This window comes from Haliotis cracherodii, unplaced genomic scaffold (assembly GCF_022045235.1).
Source record: "Haliotis cracherodii isolate W230 unplaced genomic scaffold, xgHalCrac1.p SCAF_8, whole genome shotgun sequence".
In the NCBI taxonomy this organism is placed as follows: domain Eukaryota; kingdom Metazoa; phylum Mollusca; class Gastropoda; order Lepetellida; family Haliotidae; genus Haliotis; species Haliotis cracherodii.
The window spans coordinates 31179463-31193448 of NW_027266341.1; the positions used below are offsets into that span (position 1 = coordinate 31179463).

Genomic DNA, 13986 nt, shown 5'->3' on the forward strand with positions numbered 1-13986 from the left:
TGATAGTAAGATCAAGCTATCAATAAAAAGGGCACACTATTTTACAATAACATGTACCGTATTGAGCACCCTGCTCCAACAAGCACCCTCCATCAGAATCTAATATCCGGACGTTAACCTTTGTAGGGGTACAGAGTTGTACAAGTGGCTGCAGTTGTGAGAATTTTCTTTGATCCATATCAGGCCAACATTACAATGTCGGAGATCTCCATAGATTTGACTCGGGTAATTCTGTTACATTGTTATGGCTGTTATCTGTGAAGGCCGTTATCTTAGATAACCTAGCTTCATTCTCAAGATTGTTTGCTTTTGATGGCACATTGATCTGATGAATTTGTACACATAAATCATACAATCCTTACATGTGAAACTGGCTGAATGAAAGATTTGTATAGTGCTAGAATCATGAACCAACATGATGCATGCGAAGAATTGGAATAAATTATTTTTCAAACCATTAATGTTGCTTTTCTTACTGCAGCTTTTAAATTACCAGCAAGGTGCCGATCAGTGACATGGGATGAACAGCCGGGACTGGAGAAGTCTCTTCATGTTCCCAGCAGAATCCATTATTCACAAAGTTGAGCTAAATTGTCAGAAATAGAAAGATGTTGTGTGGCGGCTATTTCATCAAGATAAACAATAGCAGCAGTGCAAAAATTATATTAAAACTAATTTCTGATCCATTTAGAATAGAATCACAGATTGTATCTATAATTTCCTCTCTGATCCTGTGACAATTTTGGATGAACTTGCTGCTTGTCAACATATGGTCAAAACTCTTGATTCATTCATTTACGTTTGCTAGACTTCATCCATCAGCATGCTGTCATACAGTTTTCATCCAGTGCTTATGTTTGTTAAAACAAGCATTTCCTTCCAATTTCCAAGACTACTTTAATTGATTTGTCAAGCTGGCTCTTGGCATTTTGATACATCAGCCGTGTCGATCCCCGGCCGTGTCATCCCAAAAGATGTTAAAAGATTGTACTTGTTGTTACCCTGTCTGGCGCTCGGCATTAAGAGGCTAAAATGAGGACTGGTCGGCTCTGAGTCAGTATACTGTGTCTGAGTGGGGCATTAGTCTTAAACTCAAGCATGGTATTTCAGTGTGCATCACTCTGGACCAGGGAGGCAAGCAAGCAGTGTGCACTTGGCACAAGATATAACTCTTTGTCAATAAGCTTAGCTGAAGCTGTCAGAAGAAACGAGCAAGGGCATAAACTTGCATCTGCAACTTCAAACACTATTCTGAAAGAAGAATCTGGTAAAAGTTTGTTCGGTCTTGTAAGCGGAGCTAGTAATTGTCTAAATATTACACTAAAATCTACAGAAAATGATTCTTTTTAGCCAGGTTCAGGCTTGTGGATTGAACTTGTCTTTTCTGGAGTATGTTACAGAACAAAAAATAACACAAGTTCAAGTCCAAAGTTTATTCTCTGAAGCTCCAGTCATACTAGGGGTAGCTTAAGTATTTCAACAAAACAAAATGACTCAGTCACACATTCTTAAATTACATTTTATCTGACAATTCAAGCTGACAACATGGAGCGTATGATATTCAAAAGCTTCCTGATGACATGTCCTCAAAGGCGATATGTGGTGACCATTCAGTCATAAGATTTATCACGCTCCTCTGCAAGGCTAATGGCATCCCTGATGTGTGCCTGATGTCAAAAAATTGCCCTAACATTGACAGAGTTATCTTTTCTTGAGTGGAGGAGTGGAATGGAGGTACACTGCTCCAGACTGGTACAGCTGAAAATAAACAGAATGATACAGAATGATACATACACATACAGATCACTTCAAGCATGCCTCACATTAGAACATGGCAGGGTGAGTTGGATTTAACATGTTTAACACCGCTTTGAACAGTATTTCAGTAGGCTATTTTGAGTATTTTCACTATGGTGATTGTATTGCATCAGTAATGTACACATTTTCCCCAGGCAAGGGTGTACCTGACCATAAAAGTTCAGTTTCCACCCTAAACTAGGCTGGAATTTTGTGGCTCAATCGTAGCGCCGCCAGTGGCTTTTACAAGTTATGACCCTTCTATGTCTCTCCAATTGACTGACCTGATTCCATAACTCCAAACTCTTGCCTTAGCTTAAGAAAAAATTGGTGGCACCCAGCCAAGACAATCTGATCTTTAGTGAAGATCTATATATAATATGAAACATGTCTTGCCTCACAATGTGCATCAAATCACTTGAGCACATGAAAAGATTTGGAAAGTATCTGTCGACGCCCAGTTGACAGTAAACATGCTTTGCAAATCCTTCAGTTGACTGAAAACTGCACATTGAAATCCATGTAGCTTATTAACCGAATGTCTAGCATGTTAAGTGATATTGATTGGACTATGCATGGATTGTTATGACTCCGGAATTCCAGCCTAGTTCAGCAAGGGTGAAAACTGGACTTCTATGGTCATTTAATTCCCTTGCCTCTGGTAGATGTACACTTTTGCAATAGTATTGCGATAGTTGTCAACTACTGCAATAGTATTGTGATCTGGTGATGGTATTAAACCAACTTTAAGGCTTGATAAATATATTAATCAAGGTAATAGAAATGAGTAAAGTATTGCAAACAAAGTTACAGTTTGCCATTTTTCTCCATGAGGCCACTCAAACCAAAAGGAAGTAATTCTAATCTGGAGTTGTAATTCATGATAATCGACACACAGCATGTATGAAATCTATCCGTAAAAACTGAGACGCACACTTTTGGTTCACATATTATAACTAATTGCTACTATCATTAGTATCAAAACTATTGATTGTTATGCATATTATGAACAATATTACTGTTGTTTTCAAATTCCTATTGATACAGTACAATCATTGGGCAAACAATTGTATTTCATCAATATTTTGATAGATTGTTACATTCATACTTACTATGAAACCTGTGACAGCCAAGAAGAGAGAGGAAACAGCAATATACATGTTGTATTTGCTGTTTCTCTTATTGTAGTTCTCTTGCCAGGAGCCTTCAGGAATGGGGTGGTCATTCATTGTAACACGGTTCTCTGTGACAACTTCAAGGTCACTCTTCCAGTGTGCAGGAGCTTGACCCCCCATACAGCGAACTGCCTGCAATCCTGAATAGAAAATAGGAAAAGATTATACAATGTGGATTTATGGCAACAATTAGCTCCGGAACAAAGTTAAGCAAGAACCTTCTTAACTGTGGAAGACTTCAAAATAACTTGAACAAATCAACAATCTCATTAAAATCCGATCTTAGTTCTCTCTACCGCTAAACAAAGATCTGAGGAAATCCCATTACGGGTCAAGTCAGATCGACCTTGCACAAACTTTGACCGACCAATGGAATGACCAATCAGAAGGAAGCTTTCTTGTGCTTTACGTCACTAATTTCAACTTCGAAACATATTTTGACAAATTCTCGATTACAAATTTGAAACCTAAACAAAAGAACATTCTGGAATGGCTAATAGATGGTTTACATTGTATGGATTCAGTCGTTAAACCCGTAACTATCTTTCGGAATACCCCGTGTTAAAGTTTTCGAAATTGCATGATTAGAAATCACATTCCGACTGTCACTTTCATAATCTGGTAAGTGACACTCTGATTGGTCGGATGAAAGCTCGTTCTGACGTGACCCCTAATGGGATGTCTTCATATCTTTGTTTAGTGGTAGCGAAAACTAAGGTCTGATTTTAATGAGATTGAACAAATCAACTACAGGAATTATAATTTAGCTTCATCCAGCATTGTCAAGGGTATTTCTCACAACAGAAAAGGGAGAGATAGAATACACTAGATACCTGAAGGTGGCCTATTACAGGGATAATGCTTATTTGGAGAAGAGGTGAGGTGAAATGGGTTTTAACATCACATTCAATATATTATTGCACATAAACTGTGATGTACATGCATGTGTGTGTGTGTGAGTACTTGTATGTACTAGTCCAGGCTAATGCCAGTTTTAAAGAACTAGCCCACTGACATTACATGTTGTATTTAACCGTTGATACCCTACTCAAACAGAAGACTGACTGAGAGGTGACCAGTTCTTATATTATTGTTGTATTCCAGTGTAACAACAAGCACCATTTTTTGCAAGGCACCACGCAGGATAACATCAAGTATGACTTGAGCAGAGATTGAACTCCCAAACTTCCACTCTGGGCAGACACTCTACATCCACTTGATTACAGAGACAATGTCAGTTATATTTTATACTTAGGGCTACAATCAGTCCTACTAGTAGTACAACTGCTTTGTGTAATTGGATGTGCTCTCCCTTGGTACTATTTGTATTTGCTGTTTAACAACGCTCACAGCAATATTGTTGCTATATGATGGCAGCCTGCAAATAATAATAATAAATGCATTTGTATAGCGCAGCATTCACTGTGCATAAGGGCTGTGTGTGCATAACCAGACAATCCAGTGGTTGACATCAAGAGCACCAATCTATGTAAATGCAGCGTAAGAAATTGGCACTAGTCCTGTAGTCCTTGCCAAACTGCCCAATAGTTAAGAACTAGTAGAATATATGTCCCTTTTTAAGGGTTTTGCTATATGTTATCATTATAAGGACTAGTGGTTCAAACCTGTTAGTTTCTACCGCTGCAAATGGGATACAATGACATACATCAACCAAGACAGCAAAGGCTGACCACCCAATCCTGTTAGTCGCCTGTTACGGTTACATGGTCACTGAAGACCTCTTCTGAACCTGGGTCCCCTTGATACTATATTACATACTTATAGTAGTTCCCAATTTGAGCCATGTCAAACATTTCAAATGTTCTTCTAGAAATGAATTGGAATGCCCAGCCACAAGGACCATGAAACTGAAAGGCTGTTTGATTGTAAAGGGGTACTTAACACGAGGGTAGATCTATATGGAACTATCAAATTCCGTTCTGAAATGGTTCGATGGTCAGGACAGATAAATTTGTGATACAATAGTTTTCAGTCGACTTTTCTCTTCCTCCTAACATGCCTAATGGTGGTCTCGGTTGGTCTAGATCTACTTATTTCCAAAACACCGGCCATGCAGGCCCAGCTCAGTGAACTTTATCAGTGAAGGAGAGAAAAGAGTCGACAACGTTCACAGTACCAAACCTTATCAAAACACATCGGAATTCCCATGAAAGGACGCTTAATATATAAACATACGGGAAACAGAGGCTGTGGCAGATCTGGCCACTGGCAAAATTCTTGACAGCATTTTGGTTTCAGTACGTGCGTGACCTCCAACAGTCCGTCCTTCTGTCAATGGCTGATGGCAGAACCGCACAAAATGATTTAATTTTAGTATTAAATTTTATAACCGTTATCACGTACAGACGCAAACGGTTTTAAACAATAACTTAAATATATAAACAGCTTTGACACTCGCATTTAACTCATTTGTATGTGTCGGGGGACTATTTTGACTAGGTTCAGTCTAATAACATGAATAAAGAGCAAAAAGAGCATCGACGCTGCAAGTCCAGTTAAGCTGGTCCCCGGCTCCCAAATGCGCGTCTTAACGTACGACATGAAAAGACGGAGCCAAGCTTACAAATTCAATAAACCATTTACTGCGGGATCGTGATGTAAAGCGCCCTCTAGATTTCCTGAAAATAACAAAGTACTAGAAAACATCTTGAATACCCAGATATTGAAAGATACATTTGATAAGAAGATGGATCGCTTGGAATGGAGCGACGGATCGCTAATTGGCGGAGAGACGCTAGTAGAGCAACAAACAGGAGTTTGTCTCTATGACGGGCATGATAAGGTAGGCTTTCGATTTATAGGGCGATTTTATGTTTGCTTCAATGTTGTACTCATGAGTAGCCTCGATCAAAAATGTCAAGCAGGTCAGTAATATCTCATTGTTGATGTTGAGCAAAGTCAGTAGTGTAGTGAATGATTGCTGTGACATTTCTTAGGGTTCTGGAGAGTATATATATCCCGAATGAACCGGAAGTTGGCCCCACGGTGCGATGTAAATAAGAGTTATCTATCTTACATTAACTTGCCAAACACTTTACGTCGAATTGTGCAATATCTATTCACTATTTTCTTGCACAAGCCTGTGACAGTATGGTTACTAGGCTAGTCTACATTATTCTATTTGTCATTTATCCCACAACACGGGTATGAACAGTTGTATCATTCTGCCTCCAAAATGCATGCAAGGTGTAAGTCTATGGAGAGTGTTAAAGGGGTTAGCAGTATGTTGTCAGTGTGTGATAAAACTGTATTAACAGACAATACTGATGAACGATGTGAAGGAGAATTGTTTTGTGATGAAACGATGATCCTTGAAGCTGACGATGGCTGTCGGAATCTAGACGGACGTGAGCTGATAGAGGACATGATGAGAGCAATCGAGATGAAGGATGAGGCAAAATTTCAATGTCAGCTACAGCGAATCTCTATGTGCAAGACAAATAAAAAATATTTCAAGCAAGAAAGTGGGTCTTTGATGGCTACAGCTGTTTTGTGTGACTGCGAAAATGCTGTTAAACATTTAATCAGAGCAGGTGCTCAAAGATCTAACTTGAATTCGTATGGAGATACCCACATCCTGATGGCAATTCGACACAACAAGATGTCAGTTTTGAAGACTTTGGCAGAGCTTAAACAAGACATCAATTCCAAGAACAAACTTGGTCATTTTCCCTTGTTTTTGGCAGCAGAGTTGAACCGTGCAGATGTTGTGAAGTTATTAATTAAAGCTGGAGCAAATGTCAACACGAAAATGGGAAGGGTGAAGATGATAAGTCAGGACTATCTAAAACCTCACAGAGTTTCAGCACCAGGTGACTCAGTTGCTCTCTTAATTGTTCGCAGAATGGTGTATGAAAAATCAAGAGCATACAATGAAACAGATCAAGATATTTATGGAACATGCCATGAAATGTTATTTGCCATTCTTGATGAAAAAAGCTTCAACTTTGCAAAGTATTCACACTCAATACTGGATGAAATGATTCTGAAGAAGATAGACGATGAAGATATTTACAAAAGATTACTACGAGATGATTACAAGATAAAACAATCTGATCCTTACCATTACCTGTGTTTAAATAACACAAAAATCTGTGTCCTTCTACTTGAACACTTGAAGAAACATCAACCAAATGTTGATATTTTATGTAAACAGAGTGATGGTTCTTTCACGGCTCTGGACGTTGCCTGTGGACAGCTTAATGTGGATGCAGTTGAATGGCTTTTGCTCAACGGCGCAAATCCAAACTCACAGACAATAAATAGTATTTACGGATTCAATTTGATCACGTTCTTTAACATTCGATTCATGTCTGGAGATCAGTACTCCACATTGCTAACACCAATGTACATTGCTGTATCTCAAAGATGCTTTTCAAATGGTGTTGCAGACAAGTCATGCAAGATTATAAAGTTGTTGATAAGATATGGTGCTGATGTCAATGCAAGAACTTCAAAGGGTGTTACGGTTTTGAACAGTGCTGTGACTGCCATGGCTAGAGAACCAACTCTGTCAGCGGAAGCTTTTTCAGTAATACATCTGCTCTTACAGGCAGGGGCCAATCCAGATTTCTGCTTTGTGCGTGAATCTTATCAGGCAAAAGTTAAGATAACATTGGAGTCCTGTACAGAAAAGGCGTCTAAAAGCATTGTCGAGATGATGATGGAGATGTCATTCTCTCTTGGCAGGGAAACAGGATTACCCATCTCTGAAATTGTCCATCGTTTTCGTCATCTTCGGCACATGATTTCAGACGAGATGATCGACCGCTGCTTCTGTCAGCCTCGCACGTTGGTGTCACATTGTCGTAAGGTGATACTAACCAGATGTAAAGCCTGTCATTTGTTGGAGACTGAAAAAAACTTTTCCTTGTTACCTGTCAAAGTACAGGACTATTTGTCTTTGAAAGATTTGCTAGATTACAAAAAATGAAATGTATTAGAACACATGTTTGTTCCATGTGTGTGTACACTAGGGGTGAAACAATACAGCAAGATCATGATACAAAGATTACGCTACGATACATTTTGCGATATGCATGTTTATGTCAAATCGTATGAAAACGTCGACTATAAATATTTTTTATTTGTGAACTTAATGACCACACATTTTGCAATTTTTGACTGACAAAAAACACTGGGGGTCATTAAAGAAGAAGTCATATATTTTAGCAAGTGTATCAACTTGTTTTGATACAGAGTAAATGTATCGTGTATCATATCAGCGCAAGAAAACTCATGGTGCACCACTGTATTGTTTCACCTCTATTGTACACGGAAGTTTGACCTGTCTACAGGTCTAGAAGAAGAGTTTATGTGCCATAACTTTTGAGAATGCATTGCTCTTAGCATCAATATCATTTTAGTTAAGGTCTGTGATGTGAACTGTTATGATCTGAGCAAACAAGACCAGGTACAATTTTACCAGACTCAGGCTTTGCACTTGTGGATAAAGTCGCAGGACGTTGATGCTGCAGGAACACGATGAAACCGAGATTTCGTGGACTAAAATCTGTAATATAGAGTGAGGGTCTGTAAATAATGAATCTAGACATGACAACCAGAATTGACAATACAGACGTTATACACCTTGTACAAGTATTGGCAATAAGCTAAATGCCTAATTTATTTACTTTAGGCATATTGATATATTTATGAACCATATTATTTGTGACAATGCTACATACAAAACATGTAGCAGGGTGAGCATGGCGTGTAACTGTGATAAAACGTAAGGCATGAAGTATTTTGTCACTGTGACCTGGTTTGTAACCATGGTAACCAGGTGTCTTGACTTCATGACCATATCATCTGCTGAATGAAGGGTTTAGATCTGAATTTGTTTTCAAGTTATCGTTCTCAGTTTGTTTGTTTATTCATTAAATTTGTTGTGAATAAAGTTGAAATTTTTTAATTTGTTCTAAAGTTTGTTTGTTTGATTGTTGTTTAACGCCTCAATATTCAAGCTATATGACGACAGTCTGTAAATAATCAAGTCCGGACCAGACAGTTCAGTGATTGACAACATGAGCATCGATCCATGCAATTGGGAAACGATGACATGCATCAACCAAGTTAGCGGGCCTGACCACCCGATCCCGTTAGTTGCATAGTCGCTCCTTTCAGCAAGCATGGGTTGCTGAAAATGTATTCTTCACGGGTCGTTTGAGGTTGCGCTTTGATTGAAACAGTGACTGTCCTCTGAGAACAGAAAGTTGGTGGTTCAATCCCTGGTTGCTTCTTATCGAAAGACATGAAAAGATGCAGCTTGTTGTTACACTCCCTGGCGCTTGGGAGTAATGGTATAAAACATTAATAGGTCACATTGGAGTAAACTGCGGCATAGTATCTCTGTGGGCGAACACTATAAAACTGGCAGTAGTCTGTACTCTCACATTTCTTAAATTTTCTCATTACGTTAACCACCGGTTTGTGTGGCTGCAGTAATATGACTAAAATAATTGTTGAACAACAAACAAGCAATGCTTAATAACTCACAGCGAGACACCATGTTTGCAGATGTACCCTCTTGTGAGACTTGATAATTTCATTGCTGGATCTACTGGAAACAGTTATCGTTGATCACTTTAACTAATGTTGATTCTACATGCTATAGTGAACAGTGGGAGACATCACAATATTGATTGAAAGAATAAAGAAAAAAACAACTTTCCAAATACCCAATTGTTATGATTGATCAAAAGTTTTTTTGGTGGCACATTTCAGCAGCAAAGGACAGAACTGAATATCTTCATGAATATGAGGGGCAATTTGCATACTTGAAGACACATGCCCTGTAAATTTTGATCCCTTAATATGTATGGCTTAAGTGTAGAATAATGAGCGATTTGGATTTGACAGCGCTTCTAGCAGCTTGATTCTCTGATGCGTGATATAAATTTTGATCCCTGAATAGTGCTGTCTTGATTCTCGTATGATTTATGTACATTTTGATCCCTGAACTTGATTCTCGAATGCATTTTATATGTCATATGATTTTATCATCTTGTCATTTTCACCCAAACAGGGCCCCTATATTGGCAGAGTGTTTACAAGTATAAAGAATCTAGAGTTATTTCCCTTGGTCACGTTGTGCAAGAGTGAATAGACACCCACTTTTATCACAGTGTGGGATCCTATCAATAGGCTTTTGAAGCACTTCCACTTTGTCAGGTAAAAATAGATATCAAGTTCATTATTTCCAAGAAATGTGTATTGATGACAGCAAGAATGGAAGTGACAGACACTTTGAGGGAGGACGAAGAGGACTGTTTTGAGGACTTCTTTCATGAAGGCAAATTCTTACCAGAGGATGATTGTATGATGTTATCCGCTGCCGAGAATGACAGTGTTGGTGTTGCTAAGAGTGTTGTAATGAACTACACTCCGAGTGAGAACAAATTGCTTGAATGGTTGAAAACAGCAATACGGGCTAAAGCAGAATCTGTCTTCCTGTTTCTCTTGGAGACAATCCTTGAATTAGATAGGGAATATTTCCATGAAGAAAGTGCTTCACTGGTGACCATTGCCATCATGTATGACACAAGGAAAATCATAAGATATTTAATGTGTGCTGGAGCTCAAAGGAGCAACTTGAATGCTGAAGGGGATTCTGATTTTAATCTGGCTGTTAAGTTCAAAAGGATTGAAATCTTTGAATACACAATGCCATTTAGAAAGTGGTCAAATGTAACAAATGTTATATTTGGGATAACACTTTCTTAGTAAAGTACAGATTCTAGTACTTTTTTGGGTTGAGTCCCGTCCGGGACTTTACTAAGAAAGTGTTATCCCAAATATAACATTTGTTACATTTGACCACTTTCTGAATGGCATTGTGTATTCATAGCTTTCGGCCATGGGAGCCGTGCCAATTTATGCTTGTCAGAGGGGTGCTCAAAGTATGTTATCTAGACTACCAGTTGTCGGACTTTCATTTTTGTGGAAGCCTCAGTGGCTGAGTGGGTTAGATCGCTGACTTTGTGTGCTGGCAATTAGGTGCCTCACTCTGGCAAGTGTGGGTTCGAATCCTGGACATAACATTTGAATCAACATCGAATATAACATTTGTTACGATTGAAATCTTGAAGATGTTCTGTGAAGATGGAGACTTTGTGAATGTTACAAACAAGCTTGGACATTTTCCATTGTTATCAGCAGCAGTGATGGACCTTCCTGAAGCTGTGCAGATGTTGGTTGAGGCAGGCGCTGATTGAACCAAAAGTTGCACAGCGTGGAATTGGTCAATATGTTCCATCATTATCATCACAAAGTTTCTGTGGAAGGAGATACGGTTGCTCACTTCATTATCCGGAGAATGGATTTGACAGACCCAACCATGCGTAAGACTTCCTGTGAAATGCTTGAGACAATTGTAAAGGACAAGTTTTGTAAATCTGCTTGCAATTGCCTTGGTCATTCATTGTTGGATGAACTGATTTTAAGTCATGTCTCAGACAAGAATGTATTGAACAGATATTTGAATGGTGACTTTTCAGTCAACTTGGCTAATCCTTACCATTATGCCTGTCTCATGAAATCACAGGAACTGAGAGTTTTCCATTTTCTAAACAATAACAACATTGAGGTTGATGGAACATGTGAAGAAACGCCTTTCTCTGTTCTGTTCTTGGCTTGTGGTATCGGTAAATTGGAACTTATGGAGTGGTTAGTGCAACAAGGTGCAAACCTGAGAGTGACGGCTTCTTTTGAGGGCATGACTAAATGGGTTCCAAGTTTATATGGACATGTAGTTAGTTTTACACTTACACCATATAAGATTAAGAACATTTCCATTATACAGACAGCAGTGAGTGGTATATTTAGCTATGACTTTAGGTTAGGGAATATTTTATCTATCCTCGATCTGCTGGTGAAATCCGGTGCTTATGTGAATGCCCCGGCTGTGGATGGTATACCAGCATTGTCCTTTCTCTTGCAACTTATCCAAGTAGGAGGGTCATATGTCTTTAGTTTCGGGGAGACATTTGAAAAGATGTTATCCGAGTTGCAGTGCCTGGTGCTGTTGCTGGAGCTAGGGTTGATGACTGTGTCCCAGTGGACAGACTGTGGAGTGATGCATCTTTTTACACTGCTCTTGATTCCTTGAACAACATTACTATGATGCTGATGGAGATGTCAACATCTGTAGCAAGCGTTGACGAGGTTCCACGTAGCTTTGGTGGACCGTCATTCCAGTGTACTCCTTCCTTGTCAGCCCGACCTCGTAGTCTTATGGTGCTAAGTCGTAAGGTCATACTTGAGAAATGTCACGGGCAACATTTAGCTGATGTGGGAAAATGTCTCTCTATGCTGCCAATGCAGCTTCAAGACTATGTGTGTTTGAAAGAATTAATGGACATAGATTGGCATGGAAAGTAATTAACAATGATTAAAGTTGCAGAGACAGACTTGGAAGAATGCACATGGAGTGATATAAAAGTGCAGGATCAGCAGAAAGAAGTTGGAGGGTTCTTTTATTCTTATTCTTCTTGACATGGAAAAACAAGCATGAATATGAGATGTGCTTTGTGTGATATAGATGGAATATTGCTCACTGTGGAACACAGAAGACATGCACTCAAGCATCCAATTTCTAAATAACATGCCCCTCTGATGGACACTCACTCTCTACATCTGATGCTATTGTAATAGACAAGTTTAAATAAGTATGAAACTTTGTTGATTAATGAAATTTGAAATGAATAAACATTGTTTTCATTATTATTGTTTGTATTTACTTTGAAATGGATTTCAAATAGATATTTATTGGTTTTTAGATGGTATGTGATGTCATGCATGATTCTACTTGATCCAAAAGTCACTCACAAACATACTTGCTTTGATATCCAAAATATGTTCGCAAGATATTTATGTTTTGATTTGTCTTCTTTGCTTCCAACTATCAACACTGCTCAAAGCAATGTTAACCCATTCTCACTCACTCCAACATTCAACAGAAGTTGACACAAATTATATGCATACCAATATTGGACAAAATGAAGACCAAGAAGTATTTGTGGATGGATGACATCATTTGTAATTATTGATACAAAGTTATAATATATTCATAACATTAAATTAGGGACTGTTCCCTTGTGTGCCCGTTTTATGTATCAAAATAACTACGGTACTGAAATGTAAGCATTGTGTTACCTTGGCCCCACACATGTATATTCATGAAAATGATCTTACAAAAACTCCCCACCCAAACAGGGCCTCTTTATATAGTGTTTAGAGTTACTTCCCTTTACATGTCCTACTTTCAAGATCCATGATGGTGGAACAAGGCAATGTTCACTTCTGATGGTCATTGACACAAGTCATATGAAGGTTATTTTGTAAAGTTAGATGTGACAGTACTTTTATATAAGCATGGCATATGATATTTTCCATTATGACATTTATGAAGAGGCCATTTGTGAGGACACTCTGTCCAAATCAATTCACACTGCCTTGGACAGTGATAACCCCAAGTTGTTGGATATTTTGATTGACAGTACGGCGGAAGCTATACCCGAACAGTTGCACTTCGTGTTACTAGAAGCTTGTACTAAAGGTGCATCAAACATTCTCCAGTTCATTCTGAAGGAACTTGGAGTGAAGCAGACTCAAGATTTAAAGGAAAATAGAAGCTATGTGCTCGGGGCAGCAATTATTAATGGCCATGGTGGAATAGTACAGCTGTTATTAGATGCTGGAATTGACAGAACAGGTTTGTCTGGTCATGGTGATAGTGATATTATACTGGCCATTCGCTATAAGAGACCAGAAATATTGAAACTTCTTCTGGAGGCAGGTGTAGAAAATGTGAACATAGCCAACAGTTATGGAGTTTTTCCACTGTACATGGCTATCAAACAAAAACAATTGAGCTGTTTGAAACAGCTCATAGCTGCAGGGGCAAATGTGAATCAGAAGATTGAAAAAGAGAGTGTCAATCAGGATAATCCCGAACCATCGGATAACGATATACAGACGAAGGCAACTGTTG

General features: G+C 38.7%; 2 protein-coding genes across 2 annotated transcripts in view; one reads left to right on the forward strand and one right to left on the reverse strand.

Annotated features, from left to right (window-relative positions):
- Positions 1 to 1418: 1418 nt before the first annotated feature.
- On the reverse strand, positions 1419 to 5293 carry LOC139450029 (uncharacterized). Its single transcript, XM_071231656.1, has 3 exons — positions 5169 to 5293; positions 2910 to 3112; positions 1419 to 1758 (listed from the first exon to the last, which is right to left on the reverse strand). Exons 1-3 carry the CDS (start codon positions 5218 to 5220, stop codon positions 1702 to 1704), a joined length of 312 nt encoding a protein of 103 aa, XP_071087757.1. The 5' UTR covers positions 5221 to 5293; the 3' UTR covers positions 1419 to 1701.
- Positions 5294 to 5593: 300 nt separating this feature from the next.
- Positions 5594 to 13986, forward strand: part of LOC139450217 (vacuolar protein-sorting-associated protein 36-like) — a 34540-nt gene continuing 26147 nt past the window's right edge. The window contains exon 1 of the mRNA XM_071231890.1: positions 5594 to 5775. Within this exon, the coding sequence (XP_071087991.1) occupies positions 5680 to 5775 (96 nt within the window). The 5' untranslated portion in view covers positions 5594 to 5679. The remainder of the gene's footprint in view (positions 5776 to 13986) is intronic.

Bases quoted from the DNA above. Each gene is read 5' to 3' on its own strand.
- LOC139450029 (XM_071231656.1), bottom strand. From the start codon at position 5,220: ATGCTGTCAAGAATTTTGCCAGTGGCCAGATCTGCCACAGCCTCTGTT. The intron at 3,113-5,168 runs GTATGTTTATAT...TTTTCTATTCAG, and splicing joins TGCCACAGCCTCTGTTTCCC to GATTGCAGGCAGTTCGCTGT. The intron at 1,759-2,909 runs GTAAGTATGAAT...GTTTATTTTCAG, and splicing joins TGGCTGTCACAGGTTTCATA to CTGTACCAGTCTGGAGCAGT.